Source organism: Taudactylus pleione, unplaced genomic scaffold (genome assembly GCF_031769625.1).
Source record: "Taudactylus pleione unplaced genomic scaffold, aTauple2 ptg000518l, whole genome shotgun sequence".
Classification (NCBI taxonomy): domain Eukaryota; kingdom Metazoa; phylum Chordata; class Amphibia; order Anura; family Myobatrachidae; genus Taudactylus; species Taudactylus pleione.
Window position 1 is genome coordinate 12724170 of NW_028284920.1, and position 27551 is coordinate 12751720.

Sequence of the window (27551 nt, forward strand, 5' to 3'; positions counted from 1 at the left end):
CAGCTATTTCAATCCCATTCCGTACTAGCACATCTAGCTATTGCTGCTTTCTCAACTGACCGCCTCCTACCCTACACTATGCCTCCCAAGAAGGACACGTTGAAAGGGAAAGGATATTCCGCTCTCTATAATATTTAGAAATCCTTATGGATAGCCACTCCCAGCTGTGACGTTTGCAAATCCTCGGCTTCTACTCTCTCTAAAGCAATGGACAACCCAGCTAGCAAAAGGTACATTTCCCCCATGCCTGCCAGTGGAAATGTCATCAACTCTGAGATTCTACAGTTCCTTAAAACCTTGCCCTCCGATTCTAACTTTCAGGAACTGGAGGGTCAACTAGAGGAAAGTTTGGTTTCAGGCTTCATTTCCTGCAAACAGACATTACCCAAATTTCTGGTAAGATGTTGGGCCTGGAAGAGGCCTTGGAAATGTCTGCCCATTTATAAAAAGTAATGAATAACGCTGCTATCTCCCCTGGAGATCCATCATGGTTCCCTCTATGTGTCTAAAGGGGTCTATTTACTAAGCAGTGTTAGGAGACAGAGTGAAAAGTGATAAGGTGCCAGCCAATCAGCTCCCAACTGTCATTTTTCAAAAACAGCCTGTGAGATGACAGTTGGGAGCTGATTGGCTGGCACCTTATCACTTTTCACTCTGTCTCCTAACACTGCTTAGTAAATAGACCCGGTTTTACTGCATTGACCAATACATTGACATAGAGGACATTATTCTTTAGGCAGATATTATTCAGGAGTATATTTACTAAAGTGATAGTTTTTAGAAGTGGAGATGTTGCCCATAGCAACCAATCAGATTCTACTTAACATTTAACTAGCACCCTCTAGAACAGTGGTTCTCAAACTCGGTTCTCAGGACCCCACACAGGTCACGTTTGCCAGGTAACCTAGCAGGTGCACAGATGTATTCATTACTCACTGATACATTTTAAAAGTTACACAGGTGGAGCTAATTATTTCACTTGTGATTCTGTGAGGAGACCTGGAAAACATGCACTGTTATGGGTCCTGAGGACCGAGTTTGAGAACCTGTGCTCTAGAAGATAATAGCTAGAATCTGATTGGTTGCTATGGGCAACATCTATGGGGCAGCACAGATGGTGTAATACAATTAGTATGTTCTCCCTGTGCTTGCGTGGGTTTCCTCCCACACTCCAAAAATATACTGGTAGGTTAATTGGCTCCCAACAAAATTAACCCTAGTGTGTATGTGTGTGCATGTGATAAGGAATATAGATTGTAAGCTCTACTGGGGCAGGGACTGATGTGAATGGCCAAATACTCTGTAAAGCGCTGCGGAATATGTGTGCGCTATATAAATAACTGGTAATAAATTAAAAAAAAAAATCTCTACTTTTAAACACTCTCACTTTAGTAAATATACCCCCTAGAGTGCATATCTACTTGGTTCTACTCTCTAGGATTCAAATATTCCACAGATCATAATAATCTGGAAGATGACATTTATGCTGGGCATACACCATACAATTATCTGCCAGATATCTGGTTGGTTGGAATGAAATTCTGGTAATGTATGGGAGCAAGTGACAGTCGATCATATGGTCTAAAACACTGGTAAACAGACAAAAAACAATTGTTCAGATTGGTTACATTTGTGTGTTTTTTTTAACCAATTTGTCTAAACGACCATTTTTGTCTGTTTTCCAGTGTTTGTGAGCAAATGGTCGATTGTCATTTTCTCCCATACATTATTATTAGATTTTTATTCCAACCAGCCAGATTGGACAGATATCTGACAGATAATTGTATAGTGTATGCCCAGCATTAAACTTCCTTATTACTCCCTTCCCTGACCCCCGCTTCCAATTTGCTGTTCCTCCATCTTTTACTCACTTTGGCTAGTACTACATATTGATATTTCGGTTGTATTGTATATTTGAAAATTGTACCATTTGTTTCTCATTTCTGTCTCTGCTGTATCATTATGTATATTTTGTTGAGTGCTAAATAAATGTAGATTACAAAATACAGTATAGAAAATGTCTAAGTACCATCTAAGTTAATTTCTGCATCCTGTGGCTACTTCGGTGTAGTGCTGCTGTGGCCCGGCCGCATGCTCTTGTGCACATACTTTATTACTCCTGTTCAGTATGAGAGTCTGCAGTTATTCTGCACTCTGCACACACGCACAGTTGATGGGCTGCACAGTGTTCTATTAGGGTGTCTATGTGACCATGACCATGGCACCCTCACCCTCTCTGGCACCTTATGCATGTGTCCCACCTGTCCTTCCTAGGTGTGACCCAGCGTAATGCAAACATTCTCCTCTCTATCTACTCATGGTTTCCTTTGAGGTGCATGGAAAGTGATTGTGAAAATAAAGGCTTCTTTAAATCACCCAGACGGGTGGTAGCAGGATATCGGACTGGAACCGATGGTGCAGGATATCAGATTTCAGGATCACTGGGATGGAACCGGATTGCTTGAACACAAGGTTGGAACCAGATTGCAGTATCACAAGGTTGGAACCAGATTGCAGGATCACAAGGCTGGAACCGGACACTGGAGCCAGCAGAGCTGCAATATGGTAAACCGCACTTAGGACCTCATTCAGAGCCGCTCGCAAAATGCAAGCAATCGCTCTGAATGAGGGTGGCCGCTTCTCTGTAAAGAGCTGGCTGCTCGCTAAGCTGTGGGTGACCACCCACAGTTTTAGCGAGCGGCCAGGTTCATGGTTGCGATGGTCAAGACCATCGCGAACATCGGGGCTTGCGACGAGACCCTTGTGGTCTCGTCTGCCGCAAGCCCCAGTGAGCTTTCAGCTCTTGTGATGTCAGTGGGGCTGCCCCCAAACGGCAGGCGTTCCTTCGGGAACGCATCCGTTTGGCCAGCCACCCCCCCCACCCCGCCTACAAAACAGTGTGAGCTATCGATCACCATCGACAGCCGCCCCTTTTGTAGTGAGCCCCGGAGCGAGAGAATTTGTCTCGCTCCGGGGCTTGCGCACGTGCAGTGCGGCCGCTGCGCATGCACAGGGCCTCAACATCAACCCGCTTGCAAGTGCTCAGCGAATGAGGCCCTTAGAGTCTCTGGAGAATAATAAGAGTCTGCAGGAGCTCACTGAGAAGCACAGAGCAAATGCACCCAAAAATGGCCTGTTCAATGGATGTGTCATGGGAGTGCCGCAGAAGTCTCAGCAGCTGCATACACAGAGGCACAGCCGCAGGCATAGGAGGCCATAGCCAGACAGAGATACTGCAGTGCCATTGGGCTGGTGCACATTTGTATGGTGTGACCGATCGCATATAAGGACGCAGAAAGTGGTATTACTGCATGTACAGACACTGACAGTGTTATTACTGCATATAAGGACGCTGACAGCGCGTTTCTCAGTCCCTGCACATTCGGCCACAGGGATGTACACAAGGGAATGAGATTGTAGCAGCATTTGCATACAATCACATATGGGCGACCGCCAATAGACACAGCCCGGAGCTGCAGCTCCACCCGCCCCATTGTTAATCCGGCCCTGCCTTGAGGTTCCCATGTAGCCCTATGTGCACTTGTCTCCTTCCAATGCTCTAGAGCAATACACAATAATGCAACACAATCCATGGGTACAGAAAATGGGTCAAAAAGAGAACTTGCTTTTACATAGGACCTGATTCCTAGATTTTTGCAAAGCCGAAACTTGTGCAAAATGAGCTATTGTTTACCATTGCGCATACGCGAAAGCCGCACTGCATAGGCGCACCGCGAATACATTGCGAATACGCTTGTACAGAAAAACCACTCGCAAATTGAGAGACAGTGTTTGGTGGTGGTATTGGAGTGGTTACAAAACTGCAGGCGTGTCGGGCCGTTTAAATGCCGTTACATGGGCATGCATAAATTAGCCATTGCCATCTCCTTCACTGCATGAGAGCTCTCTGCATGTCAGGAGAGACGCAGTGTTTGCGGCTGGTCAGATTCGACTTGCATGCTGCGTGACTGCCCAATGTGAGTCAATGTTGTTGTTACAGATGTTATGCTGTTGCACGTCGTCGGACATATTCTGGAAGGTATATCTGTAAAAAATGACCATATTAGTACAGACCAAAGCGTCAGCATAAAGAACAAGGCTATTGTCCCAGATAAATTTCCAGGAATAACCAGTTTCTTTGATACTAGAGACCTCTGAAACTACTTATTTTCTGGGGACAGTTTTTGGTTAATGAGTGCCCTCTACTGGCCAAACAATATATATATCATGGTATACTAATATATAGTCCAGACCTAAACTTAACTTGTTAAGTTATTTGCTGCTATATATATATATATATATATATATATATATATATTATATTAATAATAAATTTAGGTATCAACATGGAACCGGTACATAACGTCTCACACTTGTCTATAGCTATGTTTTGCCATTTATTTATGAAGTGACATTGATATTATACCTATACCTGCTTGGTACATTAGGAGACATTTAATGACAGCAGACTGCAGTGCTATGCACACAGAAATGACCACTGTTTCTTAAATCATGTCATTACCTAAAATCATTGTCATGTCCTGTCTGGGATGTAGTCAAAATGTTGGTAATTGCAATGTCAGTATTACTGATGTTGGCATTACATTGTCAACAGTTATGATGTTAACATTGTCCAATGTCTGCATGTGCAGAATGTCGACGTGAACGAGGCAGAAATGTAAACATTCTGTATGGACAGTCAGCGGGGGGTTTGGTTAGCCTATGGGAGGGTAGGGTTAGGTTTAGAATGCAGGAGGGGAGGTTCGGGTTAGGCACTAGGGGGAGAGTTAGAGGTAAGGCATACTTACTGCTGGAAGTGCTGCTGGATCCATCAGGAGTCATGAAAAGGTGGCATGACCTTGCTGGCAAGGGGCGTGACCTCGCGACAACCCCTGTTTCATCACTCTGGAGATGCCGGGCTTCCATGAGATTCTCCCCGCAATGCCAGCTCCTCAGTGATCAGAGACAGGGCCTGCACAGTAATTCACAGTGCAGCACCCAGCTCCGTGTCACTGAGGAGTTGGCATTTTTCTTGTCACCCCATCGGAGGGTGACACCCTGCGAGTCTGCACCCCCCTAGTGATGCCACTGTAGTCTCTCCAGATGGCAATAGACTCTGTGTAACGCATATGCCATAGGGGTTTCCGGACGTTTTGCGCATACTCATAGCAAATAATCACTCTAGTACGTGAAAATCAGTATTCAAATTGCGTACACCTCTGAATCAGACCTCCAGTCTTGCTGTAGGTAACACCTACGGCAAAACAGTTTATTTTGTAAAAAACTGGTCTGTCTGCTCTAAGCTAACACTGTAATGTCACTGTAATGGAAGCAGTGGCAAACGCAAGATTTCTAGAGGGGGGTTTCCAAATGCTTGATTTTAGAGCGAGTGTGGTCAGTCCATGAAGAGGGTAGAATTAGCACTTATCCAGCTTTAATATGCATCATACAATGTGTATTGTGTGTCATAATTCCAGCATATACAGGATCACAGTAAGTAATTTGATGCGGCAGTAAGCCATCCTGCCTGAGCTGAGTGTTTTTATTTTATATGTGAGCACCATTCCAGAGCATTGGAGCAAGTCCGGGAGCCTGGAGGAGCAGCAGAAGAACCTACCACTGCCCTGGACATATATGTACATATTGGGCTCTATAATAGTGCATCCCTAACAGTGCATGTTTTCCAGATCTCCTAGTTGGTGCACTGGTTGTTTATTACTGACTGATACATGTTAAAAGCTCCACAGGTGGTGCTAATTATTTCATTTGTGATACTGAGAAGAACATGTAGAACTAGTAACAATCCTATTATATTACTATTTCTACTGTGGTCATGGTATGTGCTGGGGAGGGGGGTTTCTAGGCAGACGGAACCCCCCACCCCCCTGCGTTTGCCTATAGTCTTCACTCCTCATTAAATGAAGCTAGAGAACTTCTAGGACTGCACACTGGAATATGTATAGATAAAATAGGTACTCTCCCAATCTATACATCTGTGTTCATGCTCCCCTTTATTTTTGGCTTCATAAGGTGCCAATTATCTCCTGTTATAGTAACTAATACTAGGTACGCAGTTTGACGATTTTCTGAGCGAAGAAATGACCACAAGAAAATCTGATCTTGCATGTAAACGCTAGTGAATTACCACGATGGTCATGTTTTAAATGATTTAACTGTAGATGATCGGAAATTCATACACACCACAAAATGTACACAGTATTGTCGTATAGTTTTCGACAAATATAATGTAGCAGGTCAGGTCCAGTCATACAATCTGATTTTGGAACGATAGTCGGCTCTGGGTACTGTGGACCCATTCTGAGATTATTGTAGCAAGGAGTTGAAAATCAGCTGATTGGACCGATTATTGCATAGTGTGTACCTAGCTTCAGTTCCATCCATTCTTTTTTCTCCTACAGTGATCATGTGAATCCACAAGGTGGCAGACGTTCCCAGCTTTTGGAATGTGGTAATAAATTAAAATTATTTTAGTTGTGTTGTGCGCACATCGGCGGAATTGCATTACCATAAAGATGCATTAGCGGCTGTGCCAAAAGAAGTAACCTCTGAATCACCCCCTCTGTGTGCATCATCCATGGTGTTGTGATATAACTGTGTCACACCTTCTAACATTTAGGAATTACAAATTGGGACCCACAGCCCCGTTTCCATCAGTTTGGGGGTGTGCTCAGCACTCCACGAGCAGCTGGTCTGTCCCCTGGCTCATCACCCTAACTGTTTAGATGCCCTGCATATGTACAGTACATGGCAGCTATTCAGTATTAACCCACTGCTGTGCAGAGCAGCAGTGATCAAGTAATACCCAAAACCCCCCCACGCAGGTGGAACAGCAGAAACGTGGCCAAAAAGTGGGGCTGTCCCGCTGAAATCAGGAAGGTTGAGAGGTATGTTCTGAACATTATCCTATGTGCTATGATATCAATGTATAAATTATCCTCTGTGCTGTGACATCACTGTGTGCATTATCCTCTGTGCTGTGACATCACTGTGTGCATTATCCTCTGTGCTGTGACATCACTGTGGGTATTATCCTCTGTGCTGTGACATCACTGTGTGCATTATTCTCTGTGCTGTGACATCACTGTGCGTATTATCCTCTGTGTTGTGACATCACTGTGCGCATTATCCTCTGTGCTGTGACATCACTGTGCGCATTATCCTCTGTGCTGTGGCATCACTGTGCACATTATTCTCTGTGCTGTGTCATCACTGTTCGACTTATCCTCTGTGCTGTGACATCACTGTGTGCATTATCCTCTGTGCTGTGACATCACTGTGTGCATTATCCTCTGTGCTGTGACATCACTGTTTGCATTATCCTCTGTGCTGTGGCATCACTGTGCGCATTATCCTCTGCGCTGTGACATCACTGTGCGCATTATCCTCTGTGCTGTGGCATCACTGTGCGCATTGTCCCCTGTGCTGTGACACCACTGTGCGCATTATCCTCTGTGCTGTGACACCACTGTGTGCATTATCCTCTGTGCTGTGAAACCACTGTGGGCATTATCCTCTGTGCTGTGACTTCACTGTGCGCATTATCCTGTGTGCTGTGGCATCACTGTGCGCATTATCCCCTGTGCTGTGACAGAACTGTGCGCATTATTCTCTGTGCTGTGACATCACTGTTCGCACTATCCTCTGTGCTGTGACATCACTGTGTGCATTATCCTCTGTGCTGTGACATCACTGTTTGCATTATCCTCTGTGCTGTGGCATCACTGTGTGCATTATCCTCTGTGCTGTGGCATCACTGTGCGCGTTATCCTCTGTGCTGTGACATCACTGTGCTGTGGCATCACTGTGCGCATTATCCTCTGTGCTGTGACACCACTGTGTGCATTTTCCTCTGTGCTGTGACATCACTGTGCGTATTTTCCTCTGTGCTGTGACATCACTGTGTGCATTATCCTCTGTGCTGTATTACCACTGTGTGCATTATCCTCTGTGCTGTGACATCTCTGTGTGCATTATCCTCTGTGCTGTGACATCACTGTGTGCATTATCCTCTGTGCTGTGACACCAATTGTGCGCATTATCCTCTGTGCTGTGACATCACTGTGGGCATTATCCTCTGTGCTTTGACATCACTGTGTGCATTCTCTTCTGTGTTGTGACATCACTGTGGGCATTATCCTCTGTGCTGTGACATCACTGTGGGCATTATCCTCTGTGCTGTGACATCACTGTGCGCATTATCCTCTGTGCTGTGACATCACTGTGGGCATTATCCTCTGTGCTGTGACATCACTGTGGGCATTATCCTCTGTGCTGTGACACCACTGTGGGCATTATCCTCTGTGCTGTGACACCAATTGTGCGCATTATCCTCTGTGCTGTGACATCACTGTGGGCATTATCCTCTGTGCTGTGACATCTCTGTGGGCATTATCCTCTGTGCTGTGACATCTCTGTGGGCATTATCCTCTGTGCTGTGACATCACTGTTTGCATTATCCTCTGTGCTGTGACATCACTGTGCGCATTATCTTCTGTGCTGTGACATCACTGTGCGCATTATCCTCTGTGCTGTGACATCACTTTGTGCTTTTTTCTCTGTGCTGTGACATCACTGTGTACATTATCCTCTGTGCTGTGACATCACTGTGTACATTATCCTCTGTGCTGTGACATCACTGTGTGCATTATCCTCTGTGCTGTGACATCACTGTGTGCATTATCCTCTGTGCTGTGACATCACTGTGCGCCTTATTCTCTGTGCTGTCATATTACTGTGTGCATTATCTTTTGTGCTGTGATACCACTGTGTGCATTATCCTCTGTGCTGTGACATCACTGTGTTTATTATCCTCTATGCTGTGACATCACTGTGTGCCTGATTCATTACAGATCGCAACTACAAATGCAATAGCGATTACAAACACAGTTCAACTGTGATAGAATCCATTGCAATTGCTATGTAGTCACAGCACTACACAGGGACGTCCATCTTACCTTACACACATCCGTAATGTTTAGCAAGACTGCAAAACCATTGGTACAATCGAGTACAATCGCAGCCTCACACACACTTGCATAAGCTCTGACCTTACTCAGGAATTGCTAACTTCAACACTGTGAGTCCTCAAGCTGCGTATGGCATCGCAGTGGATAATTTATGCACGCCCATGCAACGGCATTCAAGCGCACTGGCACGCCTGCATTTCGCCGACCACTCTCCCATCACCACCCACATATGGCAGTTCCTGTCCATCACTCTGCAATGGGTCTGCATAATCACCGCCTGCAATGGCTAGTTCATGCATACGCATGCGCAGTACCAACTGCGATCCTTGATGAATCAGGCCCAGTGTACATTATCCACAGTGTGACATCACTGTGCATTATCCTCGGTGCTATGATATCACTGTGTGCATTTTCCTCAGTCTGTGACATCACTGTGTGCATTATCCTTTGTGCTGTGGTATAACTAAGGATGTGCGCCGATCCACGTGTTTTGTTTTGGATCTGTATCTCCTCGTGTTTTGTATCTGGATTTAGTTTTGCCATAACCGCCTCTTGCATGCTTTTTTTGGTTTTGGATCTGTTTTTTTTCTAAAAAAAATCATAAAAACAGCTAAAATCACATAATGTGGGCCTGGTTTTGTTCCTACAGTATTATTAACCTCAATAACATTTATTTCCAGTAATTTCCAGTCAATTTTAACCACCTCAGCTCACAATATAGATTTCATCTAGTTTAGGCCAAAAGGTTGCATCCAGCTAGCTGGCTGACTAAGCGACACTAACATGTGGCAGTTCGGCTTCCAACATGGCATAGAGTGGCATTGCAGTGGTAGATAGGATGGCAGTTTAATAAACTATATGACCCCTAGGAAGTTTAAAAACCAAGAATGTTTTCCTTAACTAGGTCAGAGGCCATACGGAGTTGGAATATGTTTATGGACTGAAGACAGGGAAAGGACGGAAGAATTGATTAGTTTTTAATTTATTTATTTGAATGTTTTGATTCTTAAAAAAATTATGAGGGAAGATCAATCTAGGAACAAGTTCTTCAGTTCCTAAAATACATCTTTGATCTGGAGGAGGTTTTTTAATTTTTTATGCCTCTAAAAGAAATGAGGTGGCCTTGCTTGTGGAGGTGCTGTTAGAACATACTGTAAATAGACGTTTACTTTGTATTCAGGAAGGTTGTTAGGGATAATGGGACCAAGACTTGCTGTTTACATCAGAGGAAAGCAGCCTGTAGTTCTCCGGCTGAACTAGAACCCCCAGCATCTGTGATGTTTGCTGGGCCTACTAGAACTTATTTGTCAACAACAGGTGGCATGCTCCAGGTTACCTCAGCCTGCTTTACGCACTGTATGTACCATGTAAATATGTATGTATGTGACCAATATACACAACTAATTTTGTATTAAACGTGTTTGCACTTTATTGCCCACATCTGTGCTGTTGCTCATATTTGCCCACCCGATTAGTTTGGTGGTTCCGAATTTTTTATACAAAATGAAAGGGGCATACAGGAGATGCTGTCTGTGGCATCTACAATTTCTGGACATTCATAAACAGCAATGCTCCAAACAGCACATAATGCAAAGAAAAGAGATGCAAGATGGAATTATCCTTGGGCCCTCCCACCCACCCTTATGTTTTATATATGAAACAGGACATTCACAGTTTAACAAACCAATCACTTCAGTGACAGGGACTGCCACTTGTGCCTGAATGATTGGTTTGTTTGGACCCCCACAAAACAAGCTGCCAATGCGCAGTGGACATTGGTGGCAATGATCCCATTCACAAAATGGCTTTACAAAATAGGTAAGATCAGATGCCATCATCATCATCATCCCCATCAGTGTGTGCATCCTCCTCTTCTTCATACAATATTAATTCATCCCTGCTGGTATCCACCATTACAGGCGCCTCTGTATTTTTTTTTTACTTAATTGCTGGTAAAGGTCTTCCTCGCAGAATTTGTAATTCATTTTGATGAAAATAATCTGTTCCACATTTTGGGGAAATAACCTCCTACGCCGATCTGATTTCAACAGATTGATGACCCTTGGATCCTGGCAAAGCGAATGAAGAGCTTGATCTACAAGTCCAACATACTTAGCGGAATCACTCCATTTCAGCTCCTCCTTCAGTTTCTCCAGCTGCTTTTGCAAAAGTCTGATTAGGGGAATGACCTGACTCAAGCTGGCACTGTCTAAACTAACTTCACATGTGTCAAGTTCAAAGGGTTTGAGAACATGTAACACAACATGGAAATTATTCTCCACTGCGCTTGACTAAAGTGTATTCCCGCTTCTTTCCCTATGTCATAGGCCATTGTGTAGCCTTGGATGGCCTTTTGCTACTCCTCCACCTTCTGAAGAATATATGAGGTACAATTCCACCTAGTTACTACCTCTTGCTTCAGCTGATGGCAGAGCAAATTCAACATTACTTGCTGGTGCTGCAATCTTTGATACGCAGCTGCGGAATGTCGACAATGTCCTGAAAACTTTTGGGCCACCGAGAGCATCTCCTGCACGCCCCTGTCTTTTTTTTAAAAAACTTTGCACCACTAAATTAATTGTGTGAGCAAAACATGGGACATGTTTGAATTCGCCCAAATATAATACTCTCACAATTTTGGTGGCATTGTTAGAAATCACAAATCCTGAGGAGAGTCCAAGTGGGGTAAGCAATTTTGCAATGATTTCCCTGAGTTTTTCTAAGAGGTTCTCAGCAGTATGCCTCTTAGTGAAACCGGTGATACACAAAGTAGCCTGCCTCTGAATGAGCTGGCATATGTTACATGCTGCTGTTGCTGTTTGCACTGTTGGAGGCAATACACCTACCCAGCTGTCACAGCCATGTAATCTTTAGTTTGTCCTGTCCCGCTTGTCCACATATCTGTGGTTAAGTGGACAGTGGGTCCTGTCCTTGTACAGACTAGAATTACTGTTCTTGTGAAGTGGAATCTAGAACCAAGGACACAGGACCTCAATTAACTGTCTAAAACCCACTACATTAATGGCGGATACTGGACGCACATCTAATACCAGCATAGCTGTTATGGCGTCAGTAATCCGCTGTGCAACTGGGTGACTGCTGTCATACTTGTTCCCCCATGCAAAGGATTGTTTGACAGTCAATTATTTTGTTAAACTACTAAAAGTAGTCTTCCTGGTCCCCTTCTGGAATGAAGATCCACTCATAGCAGCAGCAACAGGCATAGCACTCAAGGATCCTTCTCAGAAATCATGGACAGGAGAGGAGTCAGTCATGCTTATGAATTGGATGCAGCAGGACTACTTCCGATCACGATTGAGGATGTTGATGATGCAGGTGTTGGTGGTGGAGATTGCAGGCGCTTGGATCTAACAGATAGAAGGGAGCAGCTAGGTGACGCTGGACTGATTGTTATGTTTTTAGCCAAAGTTTCTGAATTTTGCAAACACTTTGGAATTTGATGAATGCGCTGCAAGTGACGTAACAGGGAGGAGGTTCCTAGATGGTTAAGGTCCTTACCTCTACTTACTCTTGCTTGTCAAATGTTACAGATGGCTTGACAACTGTTGTCCGTATTTGGATGTAAATAATTCCACACTTGAGGAGTGGATTTTTTTTCTTTTGCCGCTGCATGACAATTGGCTTTTTCCATGGGCAAAAACTGTTACCTGATTTACACAAACAACATCCTCGGCATCAACATCCTCATCATCCTTGTTAGTGACAACTACAGAAATATCCTCCTCATCCTCCTGGTGCAATTCCACAGAAGCATCCTCGATTTCTACATCAGCATGTTGACTTGTGCTGCTTATCCCCACATTTGCAGAGGATACACAAATGGTGGAAGGAGGATCCTCTTCAAGTATAGTATTAGAAAGTTCAGGCTCACACATGGCAACCACGGACACACTTGGATTATACTCTGGGATCTGTGACTTTTCTGAGCACACAGTTGGTTCATGTGCCTTAGCAAATTTGAATTTTTTTGACACTTCTACAGGGAGAAGGCCTTATCCTTTCCTTGCCACTTTGTGTAGTAAATGGCATATTGCCAATTTTTGTTTCTCTGCAGCTAACTTAGCTTTAAATTTTAAATTTGATCGTCCTCCATATCAACAAACTACACTGCGGTCTGACCAGCACTGTCACTGAACAATACTTTTTTTTAACACCAGGGAAGAGCACCCCTGAACGATGCAGCAGCCACTTGATGAACAACACAGATAGCACCCCTTCTTAATGGACAACAAAGCACCCCTGCCGAGTGCGGAAGACCACCTGCAGAATCACAAATATGCGGACAATAATAGCACAGCTAAGTTGCTAACGTACACACTCAAAAAAAAGAAGAGAAAAGAAGACGTTTTTTTTTTTTTACACTGGGGAAGAGCACCCCTGATTGACAGACCACCCCTTTGGACAACACAGCACCCCTTTATGGAGTGCAGCTCTAGCCCCTTGATGGACAGGACAACAACACAGCAGCAGCCATTATGTATAACACAGGAGCAGCCCCTTGATTGACAGGAAAAGTGACACAGCAGCTGCAGCACCCACTGAAGCCCCCTTTTATATACTTCAACCCTTTTATGGACAACACAGCAGCAGCCTTCAGCCCCAGACCCCGACAGGACAAGTTTGACAACACACTGACACAGACAGTGACAGCAACACGTCTGTTCAGTTCACCATCCACTGCCGGAGTGAAAATGGCGCAGATCAGCGGGACATTTATATAATTCAAAAAACGCGAGAAACTGACAGCAGGAGGATGGCGTTTTGCCTCATTTTGAGTTCTGAGTCAGGCGGGAAAACCTGAGCCAAGCTGGGTTCTAGCCTCGGATCTGGAAATTCGGGTGGGTCCGGTTCTCTGAGAACCGGTTCTGCTAATCTCCAGATATAGCTGTGTGCATTATCCTCTGTATTGTGACATCAGTGTGCATTATCCTCTGTGCTGTGACAACTAGATACTGAACACTAAAGGTGCCCACACACATAGCGATGTGCTTATCATCCGATATTGTGTACAATTTTCCCGTGAACTCTCACGGGAGCTCCCTTGCCGTCGTGATCACGATTTAGGAAACTTTTCACCCAATCTGTTTTACGATCTATGGGAACGTATGCATCGTGAGATCGGGCACAATATATTGTGAGTTTAAAATAAAAAAATGCTCTTGACAATTGGTGGGAAATTTAAATAGTCATAACAATGGGAGGGGCTAGCTAGGGAGTATAAAAAGCAGGCGCCCTTTAAACTCTGTGCACATTCTGCTCTGCTACTAGTGAGGCTAGGTGTATTCCTGCTGAATCCTGTACATTGCTACTGTGCTCTTTGTATTTGGCTTGCCTTTTAAAAAGTTTATTTTACCTGCAAGTGTGTGCTACCTACCTGCATTCTATCCTGTTCCTGAATTCTGTACTGATGCGTCCCTATCGGTATAGAGTGTTGGCCGCCGAAGCTGGGGTCCGGGAGATTAGGAAGAGCTCCCAGCAAAGAAGGATGAGAGCATGCTGGACTAAGGAGTGGCTGCTACAAAGGGATACCCGCTCTCACATGTCCCTGCTGATGGAGATCAAGGATATCAACCCGGATGACTACCGCAACTACCTGCGCATGGATGACACCACCTTCCAGCAATTGCTGCATCTGATGACCCCCACATCCAGAGACAGGACACAAGGTGGCGGAGGGCAATCCCTGCTGAAGAGAGACTGGTGGCTACCCTGAGGTACCTGGCTACAGGAAGGTCATTTGAAGACCTAAAGTTTGGGACACTCATCCCACCTCAGTCCTTGGGTGTCATCATTCCAGAGACCTGCAAGGCTATCGTCAAAGTGCTGCAGTACCAGTATTGCAAGGTAAGAAGAAAAACACACCACACATTTGTTTCTTGTTTAAAGAAAAAAAGTTTTTTTTATTATTTTTTAAATATTGTTTTAAATGTAACTTTTTAACTGTGCCAATAAGGCAGAAAACTGTTCTGCATAGCAGCCATCTTGTGTAAACAACACTACATCATAGTAGTAAAGGTTTTTTTAAAACTTTGGAACAATACAGAGCCACTGTGGCAAAAAAACACTTGCACACTATGGACCTCATTCAGAGTTGGTCGTAAGCGGCCGCTCGGTCGTACGCCTAACGATCGAGAATCAGAAAAAAAAAACAATCGTACGGCCGGGCGATCGCAACCAAAGTGACGCCCATACATGAACAAAGCACCTCCTCTAGCTAACGAGTGATAGCAGCTAGCGATGGAGTCGATCGTTGTCAGTTGTTGTCAGTCGCTGTATGTTAATTTTCTTCTGATGGTTGCGGCCGCTTGTGTTGTGTGCAAATTACATCAAAACTTAACAAAAAAAACGCATAGAATAAGCCAACTCCATGAAATATATTTATTCTTAATTTCTTATTATTCTCTAATGCAAACGCAACTGAATCAATTACAAGCCAATTAGCAGTGTTATTAGCAACAACAAATGATTATTATCTGCTTGCATTGTGTGGCACAAAATAGAAACATCCATCCTAACATCAGTAACATTCGATCGTATCGATTGTACTATAGGGCTTGAGAGAGCACATACCCAACCTCAAGCTGTACGATCAGCCAGGCCTCTAACCTGCTCGCAGAGTGACGTTTTACTACTTCCGGCCTTCTATGTCGGTCGTAGCAGGTAATTTATGTACGCCCCTAAAACGCCCTGAAAACGGTGAGGAACGCCTGCGTTTTTAGACCACCCCCCGTCAACACCCACAAATGGCCTTTCATGTCAATCATCTCCCGGAAGCCACTTCCTGCTCTTAAGCTGTACGATCGACAGCATTTTGGATCGAAAGGTCTCATACGCACATGCGCACAACTAACCATACGCATGCGTTGTTTGGAAACATGCGTACGACCGACTCTGAATGGGTCCTATGTCCTCACAAAGTTGTTTTTTTTTTTACTATTAGACAGCAAATAATAGGCTGCATTATGCAAAATGTGCACTGACCTATAGGCAGCCCAAACTGTGCACTGACCTATAGGCAGCCCAAACTGTGCACTGAACTGTATGCAATATAGATTGCAATAACATTTTTACAAAACAGCATTATCACCAAATTTTATCAATCCCAATAGGTAGCCTGCTGTATGTTATAGGGTGGGTCAGACGCCAGTTTGAACAGGCCAATACACACATGGCAAGTGTACATTGGGGCCCCGGCTTCCATCAATGTGTACTTGTGACATGTGTCACCACCACCACCCTATACCATACAGCCAGCACCTATTGGGAGGGATAAAAGTTGGTGATAGGTAATTTTGTTTTTTTTTTCTTGCTTTTAATATCCTCAAATTTTTTCCCTCCCGAAAGGTCCCTCCCAATGATCCAGCCACCGCCCGCCTCATTCCGGCGGGCGGTGGCTGGGTCATGCATTTCTAGGTGGGTGGCACACATTGGTGGGCAGTGTGGGTGCATTTATACAGTACAAATACTCACCAAACTTTAACAAAATACAGGTTTCCGACTGTGCTTCCCTCTCTTTCATACACGATGCTGCACAAGATGGCGGAGGGGCGTGTACAGGCTCTTGTCAGTCAAATTCCGTATTATACGATGAATTGTACGAGTAAAAAAACCCTCACGTTCGGCACCCACCGTGTCCCGGACTGGCAAATCTGGCCTACAGCACGGCAGATCAGAAGATGCAAGGTACGACGAGCGGGGACGCGCATCGGCATCGTGATCATGTGTAGAAATTCACGATTTGCCCTTATTTTACACGATTCATCTGCGCGATTCGTCGAAATCGTCCAAATTGGATGAAAAATCGCTGTGTGCGGGCACCTTAACACTGGCATTTTATGTACTTCTGTGTGCAATTCGGGGCTAATTTAGAGCATACTTGTCTACTCTCCCGATTCGGCCAGAAGCCTACCGAAAATCGTGTGGCGCCTATGGTCCCCCCCATTTGTCATAGACAAACCCCCGCAACGGAGTGAATCGTGTCATCGTGACCCCGCCCCCTGCTTCACAATGCCTGTAATCTCGTCATTGTGTAGCGGTGGCAGGGCAAAAATGATGCCCCCAATCCACTCCTATAGCTGGGTAATACCCCCGGCCATGCCCCACCCCCTGCTTGGCGGAAAGCAGGATTTGCAGTAGGACGTTGAATCAATATTCACGCAAATCTCCAATGTTTGCAGATCTGCACAATACACTGGAGCCGCACCGCGCATGTGCAGATCCGGTCGTTGTGCCCCGAAAGCCGCAGCATTATTGACATACTGTACTGCTGACATTTGGGGGCGGCAACAGGGAGCGTTATGTCGGCCCCGTTTTTGGGGCAAGCCAAAGGAAGTGGCTGCTTCCTTTAATGCAGTTTCACTGGCCCTGGCAGTGTTGTTTAGTCAGATATCGTGAGTAACCTGAAGGTTACCCAAATGTTCGCTGTGCCGGAGATGTTTGGGCAGGCATCAAATCACAGAAGCCGGCAGTGGGCAGGTTTTGCCTGTTTTAGCACAGCAGCTGCGGTTACTGTGCACCTCGGAATGAGCCCCTCAGTCGTCAAACTGAGAAAAAAGACAGAGGTGAGATACAGACCACCTGCCCCATACCTCGTGCCTCACATCATTATGCTACATCTGCCACTTTAAACCGATTCCTTTGTGACAAAAGTACTAATGTAGTGTGTCTGGCGCACTGCGAGTGACTTTGTATGACAATAAAGAGAATAAGTATGAATACGTCGAGTGTCTCACGCCATGTGGCACAAACATTAGCTGAATGAGGACATATCTGTATGTACATGATATCCGCATGACTAAAGCATTGCTACAGAACCTGGGCCTGATTCAGAGATGGAGGCAATGCCGATGTTTCCGCATTTGAGCGATTATCGGTGGTCTGCGTGTGCGTCAATTCATTACTGATGTTGCTCACAGTGACAATTTATTTGCAAAGTGATTGACAGGCAGGGACCGTTTGTGGGCGACAGTGGGGGGTGTCGACTCAAACACAGGTACGTCGCGACTGTTTTGGAGGCATGTCTCAGCCTGCGAGTGCGGTCCTGTACGCAGTAAAAATGGTTCCGGCTGCCATTCTGTGTGACCATAGGGTTACTCAGATGGCCGATTATTGACTCAGATGGCCGATTATCGACTGATCTGCGACATATGTTGCGTCTTTGTACACATTTGTTTGGATTTGCAAAGCCACCGATGGGTGTCGCAATACAAATCCAGGCGGTTGCGACATTGCATATTTAGCCTGCGTAAGGATTCGCAGCTGCAGTGACATTAGCGTCTATGGGGGAAATGTACTAAGCATCGCTTCCGCGATGCGGTACATCCCCCCCTGACTTTGCGTACATACCGCGGTTCATTACTGTGGTATGTACTAAGGATTTTGCAAAGGACAGCTCCCCTGATAAGAGCCGTCCTTTGCAATGCTGCCGGGCAGAGGGACTTCTGGGTTGAAGAAGGCCACGGGGGTTTATGGGAGGGATCCGATCGGATCCCTCCCAGCCAGGAGCATTGTGTTAAGAAGCCCATAGACTTCTAATGGGCAACGCCACCTGAAGGTGGCGTTACCTAGCGATGTGAAGCAGCAGAATGCATCACATTCTGCTGCTTAGTACATACGGGGAATGCAGTAAAAACCCCGAAAACTGCATTTTCGGGGGTTTTACCGCATTTTCCCCTTTAGTACATCTCCCCCTATATCTGAATTGTGTCCTATAGTCTTATGTACATCTTGTTCTGGACGATGATAATTTCATAAAACCAGTACGGAGTTAAAGTAGTGTTTGGGACCATACTGGTTAAATTTTGTGTTTCCTTATCCATCTGCACAGGTAAAAATAAAATTAGGGAAATAAAACTCTTACCAAGCAAAATACTAACAGTGATTAATGCTCTCTACCAGGAATATTAATGAGCGCGGCGCGCCGATATCATAGCTAAGCAGTAACTGATCTGTGTGTCAGGTGAGCGAGAGTTTCATCCCAGAGTGATAAAACATGCAAGGTAATCATCCTGCTGCACGGCTCCCCCTTACCACTCTCACCAGCTTGTAGATTCACTTTCAAAGAAATCACAATTCCTTATAACAAGGATGTTCGGATTTATGAGCCACCATTGCGTGCGATAAGGACACAGCATAATTACATTGGCATTGCTGTCATGGAATATTCCTAACCAAATAGCTGTGACCCAAGTTCAGAGACACTTTTAGGTGGAGATAGAGTGAACAGAGATAAAGGGCTTTATTCAGAGGCGGGCTTTATTCAGAGGCGGCCGTACGGTCTACGACCGCATGGCCGCCTCGATGTTTGTCTACTGCGCATGCGCACGAGGGAGCCGGCTCCTTTGTGCGCATGCGTGAGACAGCGCCGGTCGTAGCGGGTCTCTTTCCAAAGGGGGCGAGCTGTCGATGTTGATTGACAGCTCGCCCCATTTGGAAGGCGGGCCGGGGGGGGTGGCAGCCCAAACGGAGGCGTTCCCATGGGAACGCCTGCTTTTTGGGGGAGGCCCCACTGACATCACTAGTGATGTCAGTGGAGAGCTTCCGGCTCTGACAGAGCCAGAAGCTCTCCGGGGCTTACGACAAGTGAGACCCTACCCTAGGGTCTCGTCGTAAGCCCCGATGGTCGCAATGGTCAATGACCATCGCGACCATCACCCTAGCGGTCATTAGAGCTGTGGGTGTTAACCCACAGCCTAATGACCGAAACAGAGGCGGCCAGTCAGGATGCAAGCGGCCACCCAGTTTCTGAGCGACCGCTTGCATCCTCCGACCGCCTCTGAATGAGGGCCAAAGTACCAACCAATCAGCTCTTAACTGTCATATTTCAAACCCAGCCTGTGACATGGCAGTTAGGAGCTAATTAGTTGGGAGTTTGGGCCTGATTCACTACCGATCGCAACTGCGATTGCAATAGAGATTACGCACACAGTCTCACTGTGATAGTATGCTAATCCATTGCGATCGCTATGCTGTCACAGCACAACATAAGGACGCCCACTTTACCTTACACACATCCGTAATGTTTAGCAAGACTGCAAAACCATCGGAACAATTGAGTACCAACGCAGCCTCATGCACACTTGCACAAGCTCTGACCTTACTCAGGAATTGCTAACCCCTTCGCATGCTATGAGTCCTCAGGATGCATACGGCATCAGAGTGGCTAATTTATGCACGCCCCTACAAACGGCGTTCAAACGGAGGAGGCGGGACCGCGTGACATCATGACGTCACGCAGTACTCGTGCAGTGCTCTTCTGGGAGCGCTGTGATCGAGTGATTTCTCAGGGCAAAGGGGCCTAGGATACCTAGCGGGAAATCCGGCCATGCCTGAGATGCCCACTTCCACTATCTGAGCACAGTGCAAATCCACTGGTGGTTAAGAACACTCCACCATCGACTGCTCAAGCACAGTCTCTGGTGCGCGCAATGTATCCATTTCAAATCCCTTTTACATTCACTTCAGGTCACCTCCCAGTCACCACCCAGAAACACCCTTGATTCGAAGTCTCCAAGTTAGTACCTGTGTGTTTCTTCTTCGGGGTCCATAGGGATCCACAGGGATACCATGGGGGATATTATGGTTGGAAGACCAGGCACCAAACAGATAAAGCTTTGGCTCCCAGAATGCCCTGGGTCCTCCTCCATATATAACCCGCCCTTAGCCATAGGACTTCAGTTGTTCATTTGGTGCGGCAGGATTCAGACACCTTTGTACAGGGGACTGCTTAGGCAGTCCTATGATTTAATTTACTATATGTTTCTTGAGTTGGCAGTACTAAGGCCCTCATTCAGAGGCGGTCGGAGGATGCAAGCGGTCGCTCAGAAACTGGGCGGCCGCTTGCATCCTGACCGCCCGCCTCTGTTTCGGTTGTTAGGCTGTGGGTTTACACCCACAGCTCTAACGACCGCTAGGGTGATGGTCGCGATGGTCATAGACCATCGCGACCATCGGGGCTTACGACGAGACCCTAGGGTAGGGTCTCACTTGTCGTAAGCCCCGGAGAGCTTCTGGCTCTGTCAGAGCCGGAAGCTCTCCACTGACATCACTAGTGATGCCAGTGGGGCCTCCCCCAAACGGCAGGCGTTCCCATGGGAACGCCTCCATTTGGGCTGCCACCCCCCCGGCCCGCCTTCCAACGGGGCGAGCTGTCAATCAACATCGACAGCTCGCCCCCTTTGGAAAGCGACCCACCCGCTACGACCGGTGCTGTCGGTTGTAGCGGGTCTCACGCATGCACACGAAGGAGCCGGCTCCCTCATGCGCATGCGCACTGGACAAACATCGAGGCGGCCGTGCGGTCGTAGACCGTACGGCCGCCTCTGAATGAAGCCCTAAGTGTCGGTATTAGGATGCATGGGCTAATTTGCCTCATTTACCTCCGCTGGGCCACAACATTAGTAATTGTGAGGGTGATTTCGGCGGGTCACGGCTGAGCTTACCTAGCAGCACTGCTGCCACCTGGACTGCACTGGATGCTTGGAGATGTCAGGTAAAGAGATTCCTCACTTGCAGGGAATCGCGCGCCGCAGTCCTTGCTTCTGGTGTCAGAAACGCACCAGAAGCCGCTACTGTAAGTACCAGGGATTGTCCGCGTCCTTACTACACCAGCCGGGGCCTTATAGTCTGACGCCGGGGATCGTCAACAGACGCAATCTGCAGCTACAAGGCCAGCATACCCGGCTGGTTAACGCAGCTTAGGGGAGGAAGGTGCTCCCCCCGGCAGCTCCTCCCCTGACCCAGATGCAGTCCCGAAGATAGGTTTTGCGCATCTGGGTAGCTCCGCCTACCCTCCACGTGTATGAGAGGCTCACTGTCCACGCTCAGTGCACCTGGTAGCTGTGGTCTCAGGAGGGTCTGCGTCAGTCTCTGTATACGTCTACTTTGCTCAAGGTATACGATGCTCTATAGCCTACTATTACTTTGCATTGCTGTAGTTGATTTTGAGCCCATTGTAATTATATTACATATGCATTGTATGAGACTGTTTGCTAGCTGCTGTTTGCATTGCACTTATATCCTACCAATATGATTGCAATTTAGTGCTTATTTGCAAATTTCTACTGTCAATATAACTATCACTGTTATTTATTTCTGAGTGCTTCACATTCTTTAGATTTGTGAAGACTGTCACATAAACTTTGCGATTGTTGCCTTTACTTTGAACATGTTGTGGCAGTATCACCAGAGGTGGTGCTGGTGAGCCGCAGATTCTGTGTGGGGCAGGACAGATCTGCCCACACAGTGTAGAAAAGCATTATGGGAAGATGCCAAATCCCTGCCATATGACCAGAGCCCAGGTGAGGCTGCAGGTGGACACAGTCAGACAGCCCAGGTGAGGCTGTAGTGTGAGTGAAGCAGACCAGGTGGTCAAGATCATACCTGCAAGGAGGCAGGAAGATCCCTATACCTCTGACACTGTCCTTGTGAGAGGCAGCAGCCAACAATCTAAGGAAGCTAGACCAGGCCAGGAGGCCAGTGTCCAGTCCTGCATGTGGCAGGAAGGACCAGCAATCTCAGAGACTGTTAGAGACTTTCATGCAGATTAGCTGCTTCTGTAGAGAGGGTTCAAGAAGTGAGCTAGTGCCCTAAGAGAGGGCTAGGTTGTTTATTATTTTCTATTTCTGTTTACTGGTTTCCATGCTGGCAGTAAAGCACCATTTTCATTTATTTTTACTGGAACGCAATGTGTTCTGCACCTAATCACAGCACCACTGACCCTAATCTACCGAGCTAATTACCCCACAACATCACAATGTAAAAAGATAAAGGGAAACAGGAGGGGGAGCCACCTGTGCTGGTCTCATGTAAATCATGTACAGCATATGTGTCCTCACAGAACATAAAGGTATTGGTGAAGGTGGTCACATTTCATTGTTACCTTTATACGTATAGATGCTAAGCATAAAGGGAAACAGGAGTTCAGACAGTTATAAATATCACTGCTATTGCTCTATTTGATCCTCAACTACCAGGATATGTAGGGGTTAAATTGTACTTCACATTTACTTGTGAAGACTGAACTACCATCCTCTGTCTCCTAATTAATTGGAGACGCTCAGCTGCAATTGATCATTGAAATGTTTTCTGAGGGGAGATTTGGTCTCTCTCTGAGTATACCTTTCTCCTAGGTCCAAGGTATATAGCACTGGAATCCTACCAACTTTTGTATTTGTATAAGTTGATTCGCTGCCGACTTGTAAGTAGAGGAGGCAGAATATTTATGCATGTAGATCCTACCATACTTATGTATTTAGGTAGTTGATTTTGATGCCCTTTTGCAAATATATTATATGCATTCTATGTGACTTATGCTAACTCTGCTGGAAAGAAGAGTTTTTTTTGTTTGTTTTGTTTTCTGTTGCGTTTTCTAACCCTCTACTACTTGATGTATAGGGGTTAGAGAGTACTTCACATTTAATTTTATCTATGAATAGGGTCACTTTGCATTGTTAACCCTACACTGGTTGTAGGTTACTTGGAAGTATTTCCCATGTCTCAGGACAAAGGTAAACAGGAGACTGTTGTTTTTGTGCTGGTTTCATGTAAATCCTGTGCAGTTGGCCTCTCAGTATTTCATACAGGATGGACTTTGGTTTGATTGTTATACATCACTACAGTCCACCTCGCCAGCACTTGTTCAGGGGTCAGCCCCCACACTGCCTATCACTTTTGATTCTTTACAGTGATTACAGCCTGTTATGTTTCCTTATCCCATACATCCTTCCTGGATGGAGGGTTATGTCCACTCAGTTCAGAATCTGTTTTTTAGCATCTACCTATCTGCAGATGTTACAGGCGAATAAAGCATCAGCCATCTAAGCATATATCTCGGAGGAGGAGCATCATTCATCAGTGGATGTTCCTCTCTAGAGGGGCGGTTAATTCAATCATCATTATATAGCATTAGGTACCGGCTCTTAAAGCCTAATAAACCTGGTGTTCAGACAGCAGAAGGTAATTTAGGCTGGATTCCCTCAATCTGAACAGCTCACTGATCTTATAGGGGAAGCATGGAGCACTCTAGGTAGACTGATCCAGATTCCAAAAAAGATTAGTATCTTTTTACCCTCTCCCACAGAGAGAGTGCATTAGGTGGGAAATCCCCCTCCCTACTGAGGATTCTTATGTGACACCTTCCTAAAGGGTTACACCCAAGAAGGTTGTTTTCACAACTCCCCCATCAGATCCTATCAAGGACATTTATGCCCTGCTAAATTCAGGGGTGTTAATCCTGGTTCCTTTAACTAACAAGGAATTATTACTCAGATTGGTGTTTGTTTCAGAAGCTAAACAGGTATCACTTTATTCTGAATCTGAAATCTCTCAACAGGTTCATCCATGTGCCCAAGTTCCATATGGAGACCCTATGGTCAATTATGCTGGCAATGGAACCTGGGGATCATATCTGCATGTACCTATTGCACTATTCACCAAGGATTTCTTAGTGTTGGCTGTTCGTCACCAACATTACCATTGCCTTTTGGTCTGTCCACAGCCCCTCGGGTGTTTACCAAGATAATGGCAGTCATCACTGCTCATCTCAGAAGGAGTCAGGATACTGCTATACTTGGACGGCCTCCTGATATTGACAGTTTACGGAGGTTTTACAGTTGCGGGTGCGCATATTGCTCCAAATCAGAGGGTACCCATTCACTCAGCAAGACTGGTCCTGGGATCCATGGATCCACCTTCAACATGGTGCAATATGCCCAGTTCCATTTCAGAGCTCTACAAAGATTGCGTCTCTCCAGGTGGTATGGACAGCATCATCTTATAAGGTCTCAGAGGATCCTTCTCACTCCAGCGGTTCATCACTCCCTCCTGTGTTGGCTGACAAAAGGATTATCTAAACAAAGGGGGCCCATTCTGGATTCCAAATTTTATCTAACCACAGACACCAGCCTTAGCAGATGTAGGGCAGTGACAGGTCATCACACCTTTCAGGGAAGATGGACAAATCAAAAAGGTAATCTGCCAATAATCATTGTGGAACTGCGAACAGTATACAGAGCACTGATCAGGGCACAGGACCTGCTACAGGGCAGGCCGGTCCAGATCCAGTCCGACAATGCGACTACAGTTGCCTAACTCCATCATCAGGGAGGCACAAGAAGTTATGTAGACACGGAGAAAGTGACAAGGGATCTGATTTGGGCAGAACATCATCTTCCGGCCATCTCGACAATATTCATACCGGGAGTGCTAAATTGGGAATCAGACTGTCTAAGTCGCCAGGACATACACGCCGGAGAGTGGTCTCTCTATCCGGGAGTGTTCCAGTACCTGGTAGACAAATGGGGTCTACTAGAGATAGATCTCATGGCATTACATCACAACCACAGAGTCCCAAAGTGCGGGTCCAGGTCTAGAGACCCATCAGCGGCATTTGTAGATGTATTGGGATGGGATTTCAAGCTGGCATATCTATTGCCTCCGATTTCTCTACTGCAAGGAGTTCTCAGAAAATTCAAACAGGAAGGCGGAACAGTAATACTGGTGGCTCGGGCTTGGCCCAGACGTCATTAGTTCACCAACATACATACATACATACGTATGTAATCTATCCATAAACAGTCCTATCCTCTTCCTTTATGGAAGGATCTGCTAACACAGGTGCCTTGCCGACATCTGGATCTACTTCATCTGGTTTTGATGGCGTGGCTCTTGAATCTTCCATCCTAAGAGCAAAAGGTTTCCTGTACTGCAATTCAAATGATGTTAGGGCATGGAAGCCTTCTTCTGCCCGCATCTATTACAGAGGTTGACATTCTTTTGTCAATGGTGTTCTCATAAGGAATATGATCATAAGGTGTTCAGGATTTACCTATAGCCACACCACACTGAACATGCCAGATCTCGTCTGATCTTTAAGACTGCAGTTTTGGGCCTGGTTGTTACTTGGATGGGAGACCACCTGGAAATACCAGGTGCTGTAGGTGCCCACCTGGCCACTGTGAGTGCAGTTTTCTGCACTGTCAGTCTGGTCCCAGAAGATTGCTTCATTACCAGATGTTAGAATTTTTTTTCGAATGAGTTCTGCGAGTTCAGTCTCCCTTGGTTCCACCGGTAGCACCATGGGATTTGTCTTTGGTTCTTAAGGGGTTACAAGCTTCCCCATTTGAACCTTTAGACTCTGTAGATTTGAAGTGGTTGACAGCAAAGACAATTTTTCTTCTTGCTATCTCTTCTGCTCACAGAGTCTCGGATTTGGCAGCGCTCTCTTGTTGCTCCCCATTTTTGATTTTTCACCAGGATAAAGCTGTTCTTCATACTAGGGAGGGTTACCACTTTAAGGTAGTATCCCATTTCCATGTAAATGAAGAAACTGTGGCTCCAGCTTTTCAGGCTCCAGACCTTTCTGTAGGTGAAGCTTCCCTGGATGTAGTTCGTGCTCTCCGTATTTATGTGGAGCATATGAATTCTGTTAGAAAATCAGATTCTCATTTTGTATTATATGGTTTTCACAAACGAGGATGGCCAGTAGGTAAACAGACTCTGTGTCACGGCTGTCGACACTTGAGACTCCTGGAGGGAGGCAGGCCTACTAGGCACAATAAAATGGGGTGGTCTTAGGAATGACCTTTCCATAAAACTCAGTAGCAAAGGATAAAAGTAAAATAGAATTTATTCACAAAAGAATGATAATCAGCAAGGTCTCAAAATAAAGTCTCAAACGGCACAGAGGTTCATATATGCAATAATAAGTATAGGAGAGAATCCCCAAATATATATATGCAGTCTTTAACATATAAGAACTAATGTGGTAGGGAACCCCGAGTCCAGAATGAGGCCAATACCTCAGGATGACACTGAGGACCTTTGCCAGGGTAGAACCCTGTAGTAATGGAAATCCGGAGCAGAGCGGACCCTGCAGAATAATATAGTTCAGGGACAGGGCCAAGCCCTGTGGTGCAGTGAGAGATAAAGCAAACTTGAGCCTTGCTGTGCTTGAGCCTTGCTGGATAGTGAAGTCGCCATGTAAGGCGATGAGATTCCAGGACAGGGTTGAGCCCTGCGGCATGGCTAGAGTTCAGAGCGGGGTTGAGCCCCGTGATGCAGAGAAGATTGTAGCGGGGTTGAGCCCCGTGGTGTGGAGAAGAATGTAGTGGGGTTGAGCCCTGTGATGCAGAGAAGATTGTAGCGGGGTTGAGGCCCGTGATGCAGAGGAGCTTGTAGCAGGGTTGGGCCCTGTGGTGTGGCTAGGGTTGGAGTGGGGTTGAGCCCTGTGATACGGAGAAGATTGTAGCGGGGTTGAGCCCTGTGATGCGGAGAAGATTGTAGCGGGGTTGAGCCCCGTGATGCAGAGAAGATTGTAGCGGGGTTGAGGTCCGTGATGCAGAGGAGCTTGTAGCAGGGTTGGGCCCTGTGGTGTGGCTAGGGTTCGGAGCGGGGTTGAGCCCCGTGATGCGGAGAAGATTGTAGCGGGGTTGAGCCCTGTGATGCGGAGAAGATTGTAGCGGGGTTGAGCCCCGTGATGCGGAGAAGATTGTAGCAGGGTTGAGCCCTGTGATGCAGAGATGACACTGTAATGGTGCAGTTGAC

General features: G+C 46.1%; 1 protein-coding gene across 1 annotated transcript in view; it reads left to right on the forward strand.

The window, feature by feature from the left end:
• The first annotated feature begins 207 nt into the window (after positions 1-207).
• LOC148501513 (uncharacterized) overlaps positions 208-27551 on the forward strand; it is a 111093-nt gene continuing 83749 nt past the window's right edge. Inside the window, exon 1 of the mRNA XM_088450445.1 lies at positions 208-346. Coding sequence (XP_088306571.1) covers positions 208-346 — 139 coding nt within the window. The remainder of the gene's footprint in view (positions 347-27551) is intronic.